Raw genomic sequence first — 6356 nt, 5'->3', positions numbered from 1 at the left:
TGCGGTTTGTGTTCACTGTTTTCTCAAGTATGGACTTGATTTCTCTGTTTGACACTTCAGCTTGTCCATTTGTTTGCGGGTGATAAGCTGTGGACACCCGATGTTGGACTCCATACTTCTTGAGAACTGATCCAAGAGTTTTGTTGCAGAAGTGTGTGCCCCTGTCATTAATCAAGGCTTTTGGAGTTCCAAACCGACATAAAATGTTAGCCTTAACAAAATCTACAACAACTTTTGCATCATCAGTTCTTGTTGCCTTTGCTTCTACCCATTTGGAAACATAATCAACAGCCAAAAGGATGTATAAATTCCCAAAGGATGAAGGAAAAGGACCCATAAAGTCAATACCCCATATATCAAATATTTCACAAACCAAGATGGGGGTCAAGGGCATTTGGTTTCGGGAACTCAAAGAACTGGTCATTTGACATCTCTCACAACTTTTACAAAAAGTGTAAGAGTCATGAAAAAGTCGGGGCCAATAAAATCCACAGTCTAAAATTTTCCTGGCAGTTCTTTGAGGACCAAAATGCCCTCCACAAGCATAACTATGACAAAAGTTAAGAATAGATTGTACCTCATGTTCTTCAACACATCTTCTTATTACCTGATCTGCACAATGTTTCCAAAGGTACGGTTCATCCCAAATGTACCTTCTCGCTTCTTTTTTGATCTTATCTCTCTGTGACCTCGTGAGCTCGGGTGGGAACTTTCCCGTGACCATGAAGTTGCATATATCCGCATACCAAGGTGGTGTTTGGATAGCAAACAAATGCTCGTCCGGGAATGTGTCATGGATGGGAATCGCATCTTCGGGATGATATATTCGGCTCAAATGGTCGACGACTAGGTTCTCTTTCCCGCTTTTATCTTTGATCTCAATATCGAACTCTTGCAAAAGCAGCATCCACCGTATTAACCTCGGCTTCGAATCTTTCTTGGTAAATAAGTGCTTTATGGCTGCATGATCCGAGTATATGATCACTTTAGTTCCAAGGAGGTATTGCCGGAACTTCTCTAGTGCAAAAACAATAGCGAGCAACTCTTTTTCTGTTGTGGTGTAGTTGCATTGTGCACTATCAAGGGTCTTTGATGCATAGTAGATGACATGGTGTGCTCGACCCACCTTTTGACCCAATACTTCCCCTACAGCCGTGTTGCTCGCGTCACACATGATCTCAAACGGGAGATCCCAATTAGGTGGTTGGATGATTCGAGCAGAGGTGAGTAAATCCTTCAAACGATCTAAGGCATCCTTGCATGGCTGAGTGAACTCAAATTCAGCATCTTTTTGGAGTAGTTGACACATCGGCAATGTAATCTTTGAAAAATCTTTAATGAACCGCCGATAGAAACCTGCATGGCCAAGAAACGAACGAACTTCCCGAACATTTGTCGGGTAAGGAAGACTTTTGATAACATCTATCTTGGCTTTGTCAACTTCCAAGCCTTTTCGGGACACAATATGACCTAGAATCAATCCTTTGTCCACCATGAAATGACATTTTTCATAGTTAAGCACAAGATCTGTGTCAATGCACCTTTGCAAAAATTTTGTTAGATTGCTCAAACATTCATCAAAGGAGTTCCTATAGACTGTGAAGTCATCCATGAAAACTTCAATGATGTTTTCAACATATTCAGAAAAAATGCTCATCATGCATCTCTGAAATGTTGCAGGTGCATTGCATAGACCAAAAGGCATACGCCTATAAGCAAATGTGCCAAAGGGACAAGTGAAGGTGGTTTTCTCTTGGTCTTCCGGGGCTACCGGAATTTGATGAAAACCCGAGAAACCATCCAAGCAACAGTAATGAGATTTACCCGCCAATCTCTCTAACATTTGGTCAATAAATGGCAAAGGAAAATGGTCTTTTCTCGTTGAGGCATTCAACTTTCTATAGTCAATACAAACCCTCCACCCGTTTTGCACACGGGTTGGCACCAAATCTCCCTCAGAATTCTTGACAACTGTGACCCCTGCTTTTTTCGGGACTACCTGAACGGGGCTCACCCATTTACTATCTGAGATAGGGTAAATCATACTTTCATCCAAAAGCTTCATGATTTATTTCTTTACCACCGCCATCATGGGTGGATTCAGTCTTCTCTGTGCCTCTCGAGTTGGTTTGAAGTCCTCCTCCATGAGGATCTTATGCATGCACAAGGAAGGGCTCAACCCTTTTATGTCAGCAATTGTCCACCCAATAGCTTTCTTATACTTTTTCAGCAAAGTCACCAACTCATCTTCTTCTACCATGGACAACTTGTTGGAGATAATGACAGGCAAAGTCTTCTCTTCCCCAAGGTACGCATACTTCAAATGATCTGGAAGAGTCTTCAATTCTAGCTTAGGTGCCTGTACAACGGAAGGAATAAGTTTTGTGTCAGAAATGGGCAATTTCACATTGCTATTATCATACCTTATTTTCTTCTTTTCTTCCATGCTCTCCACAATTCCCAGCAACTCTTCATCTAACTTGAAATTTTCTGCAATCTCTTTGACTGACTTGCTATCAAAATTCCTACTCAAAACTAACTCCAACAAATCATGGTTAGTCAACTCAAAACACTTTTCAGTCAAAGGTTGGATTATATCAACAAAATTTATGCAATGAACATCACTTGGGTATCTCATTGCTTCATAGATATTGAAGTTGATGACCTCCCCATCGAATTCCATGGACAATGTACCATTGTAGACATCAATTTTTGTTCTTGCTGTTTTCAAGAATGGTCTACCTAAAAGTATGGAACTCGAGGATGGATGGTCATCATCTCCCATATCAAGCACATAAAAATCTGCAGGAAAGACAAGCTCATTAACTTGCACCAAAACATCCTCTAATACACCTTTTAGGTGTACTATAGAACGATCTGCAAGTTGGATGATTACCCCTGTTTTTGTTAAAGTGCCTATGCCAATAGATTTATAAACAGAATATGGTAAAACATTAATTGAAGCTCCTAAATCTAGCATAGCACGGGGGACATACAAGTTTCCCAATTTGCAAGGAACGGTAAAAACACCTGGATCCTTGCACTTTGGGGGCATCCTTTTCCACAAAACTGCAGACACATTTTCACTTACTTTCACTGTTTCATTACCGCGCAGCTTCTTTTTAGATGTGCAAAGTTCCTTAAGAAACTTAGCATACCTAGGTACCTATTTGATCGCATCTAAGAGAGGGATGTTGACTTCAACTTTCCAGAACATTGCCATGATTTCACTATCTTCTCTCTCTTTTTTGTTGCTGCTCAATCTTGATGGAAAAGGTGGTGGTGTGATCTTTGCTTCTTTCTCTTCCGGCTTCTTTTGCTCCACCATTTCTTCTTTCTTTTCATCCTTCTTTGGTGGTTCTTCTATCACCAACTCCTCTTCTTCTTCTTCGGGTATCTTCGGGCCGTCATATTTCTTTCCACTCCTCAAGCTAATTGCACAAGCATTGTGCTTTGGGTTCTTTTCAGTTTGAGGAGGTAGCTTTCCTTGATTCTCCATTTTGCTCACTGAGCAAGTTGTGCCATTTGTTGCTCAAGATTCTTGATGCTTGCCTTGGTCTCTTGCTGAAAACTTTGGGTGTTGGTGGCAAGGCTTTTGACTATATCTTCTAAGGACATACTTGAGGATCCAGCTTGTTGAGGAAGAAGAGGTTGTTGTTGCCTCGGTTGGTAATTTTGTTGTGGGAATGGAGGCCTTACTTGGTAATGGGGTGGGGGTCTTTGTTGATAACCCATGTTTTGGTTGTTGTTCCACCCTTGATTGCCTCAGGGCTGATCATAAGTTCTTTGATTATGCCCAGAATAGCCTCCTATAACATTTGCTTCTTCATATTCTTCTTCTTGCAATTGAGGACACATATCAGTCGGGTGTCCCACTTGAGTGCAAATGCCACAGGGACGGGGTGTGGATTGCACACCATTGTCCTTAGCAAGCATCATTACCACCTTAGTCAATTCGGATAGTTGAGCTTCAATTTGAGGAGTGTGCACCTCTTTTACACCTCGAGGTGCATCTGTGTACCAATCTTCATCTTGACTAGTACGCTTTGAATCCTCCGCCATGTTTTTTATGAGATCCCGAACCTCCGTTGGGGTCTTGTCAGTCAAAGATCCTCCACTTGAAGCATTAAGAAGTCTTCTTTCCCAAGGAGTCATGCCTTCAATGAAGTATTGAAGGATTTGATACTCACTAATACCATGCTTTGGGCAACGGGCACAAAGCTTTTTGAACCTCTCCCAATATGTATGAAAGGCTTCTCTTTTGTGTTGTTTGATCCCAATTATCTCTCTTCTTAGGGCTGAGGCTTTCATTTCTGGGAAGTATTTGTTTATGAAGAGGCGTGCAAGATCTACCCATGTGTTGACCGTCCCCGGTGGAAGGTCATAAAGCCAATCTTTTGCTGAGTCTTGCACTGCAAAGGGGAATGCCCTAAGCTTGATTTGGTCTTCAGTGACATTGTGCGGTTTCATGCCAACAAACACAACATGGAACTCCGTGAGGAACTTGTGGGGATCTTCATTTTCTAAGCCTCTAAAGGTTGGGAGTAAGTGAATGAGACCGGATTTTAATTCAAGGTTTGTTGCTGCCGGATAGGTGATGCAAAGAGGTTGTTGAGTAACCTCTTGCCTCGCCCATTGGCGAAGGGTTTGTTCGGGTGGTGGATTTGGAGGCGGATTCCCTCCATGGTTGTCTCCCATGGTATGAGTAGTGGTTGAAGTGTTTGTGGGTGTAGTGTTTGGGCTGTGATGAGTAGGTGAAGAGGGTGGGGTGGTATTTCTGGATGAGGATGGTTGAGGTGAAGGTAATGGACTTTCTGTTTCGGATGCAGACACACTTGAGAGGGTAATATCCTCCCAAATGTTAATGACCGGGGGATTGGATGATGAAGAAGTACTGGAAACCGGTTGCCTCTTATTAAGCTTGTCTTGCTTCCTTAACTTCTTTGCAGTCTTCTCTATCTCCGAGTCAATTGGCAGTGGTATACCTGTACGAAAAGATCTAGGCATAAACAATTAGTAACACCGTGTCCCCGGCAACGGCGCCAATTTGTTAGGTGTGTCAGACCCAACAAATAAAGGGGTACAATAGACTCCAAGTACACTGCTTTAATGCACTAAAAAGTAGTACAAGGCAAGCAGGGTCGAACCACAGAGACACGGTTCAAAAGTCTATACCTTTTTGCACAAGGTACTTTGGTCACAAAAGGGGGTTTGTTTGCAAAAGTAAATAACTAAATAACAATCTACTTTAAAAAAAGCATGCACAAAATGAAATAGATTTGTAAACAAATTGATTGAATAGTTCTAATTCTAGTTCTCAATGTTGTTGTTCAACTTGATTATGACTTGATGTAATTCAAGATTGCTATTCTATGTTGGTACTGAAAGATATTAACACGCTCTAATAACTCTGGCTTGCCAAATTATCTAACCAAAACACGCTCTTTGATTAGACCTAGGTTTACTAATTCAACCTAAACACGCTCTTAGATTGTATTGAAAAACTGCATTAAGTTTTGTACAAGCTTCCCAACAACGTTCATTTCTTCTCATACGCTCGAAAGTGTGAAAACATGTGATATATGTTTTACAATAAGAAAACTTATTGTTTGTTACCAATTATTAACTCAATAGAACGATTAGGTGCCCTAAAAGTTAATTAACTTCACAAAAATTCAATTCATGAAAGTGGCCAATCAAACACAAATCAAATTCAAGGATTCTAGTTTAAACAAAAACATAATCACTAGAATAGAATCAAAATCAAACATCAAATCATATGCTTCAAGTCAAGCAATCAACATGTTTTGAACAAGAACTAGAAACTAGGGTTTCTTAGCCACACATGGCTAAGAATAAATCAAACAAGAAAAATGATGGAATTGGAATGTTTAATCCTTACAAAAGTAAAATCCAAATGTTTGCAATGATTAAGTCTTCTCAAAAGCTCCAAGAATTCTCCCAAAATTGGCCTAGATCGCCAGAAACTACTCCTAAAACCGTTCTCCCGTCAAATGACGTTCTTCTGCTCTTTTAATTAAAGTTCACGTGACTTGCCATAAGGTCATGCATTTTTGGCATGGCCATGCCTTTTGCCCATGTGTTTTTGGCATGACCATTTGTCTTGACCATGTGTTTTTGGCATGGCCCATGCTTTTTGCTAAAATTCCAAAAAGTCTTCACTGTTGGCTCCATCTTCATGTTTTCTAGCACGGAATGACCGGTTCATATTCTCTTCATGTTCCAAAGCTCTATGCTCCAAGCATCCATGCATCCAAGCTCCACATTCCATTCTCTATAATGCCTACAAAATAAATCAAAAATAGTGAAGTACCAGACATTCTTAATGAAATATG

The 6356-nt window shown here is 40.7% G+C and overlaps 1 protein-coding gene across 1 annotated transcript; it reads right to left on the bottom strand.

Moving 5' to 3' along the window:
* Positions 1–2068: 2068 nt before the first annotated feature.
* On the bottom strand, positions 2069–3055 carry LOC145035719 (uncharacterized). The gene has a single exon (XM_078984224.1). The coding sequence runs from the start codon at positions 3053–3055 to the stop codon at positions 2069–2071; it is 987 nt and encodes a 328-aa protein (XP_078840350.1).
* Positions 3056–6356: the final 3301 nt, after the last annotated feature.

The sequence above is a fragment of the Lactuca saligna genome, chromosome 3 (assembly GCF_052625555.1).
Source record: "Lactuca saligna cultivar CGN05327 chromosome 3, ASM5262555v1, whole genome shotgun sequence".
Taxonomy (NCBI): Eukaryota; Viridiplantae; Streptophyta; class Magnoliopsida; order Asterales; family Asteraceae; genus Lactuca; species Lactuca saligna.
This window is presented reverse-complemented; position numbering and strand designations above follow the sequence as displayed.

Bases quoted from the DNA above. Each gene is read 5' to 3' on its own strand.
- LOC145035719 (XM_078984224.1), bottom strand. From the start codon at position 3,055: ATGCCCCCAAAGTGCAAGGATCCAGGTGTTTTTACCGTTCCTTGCAAA.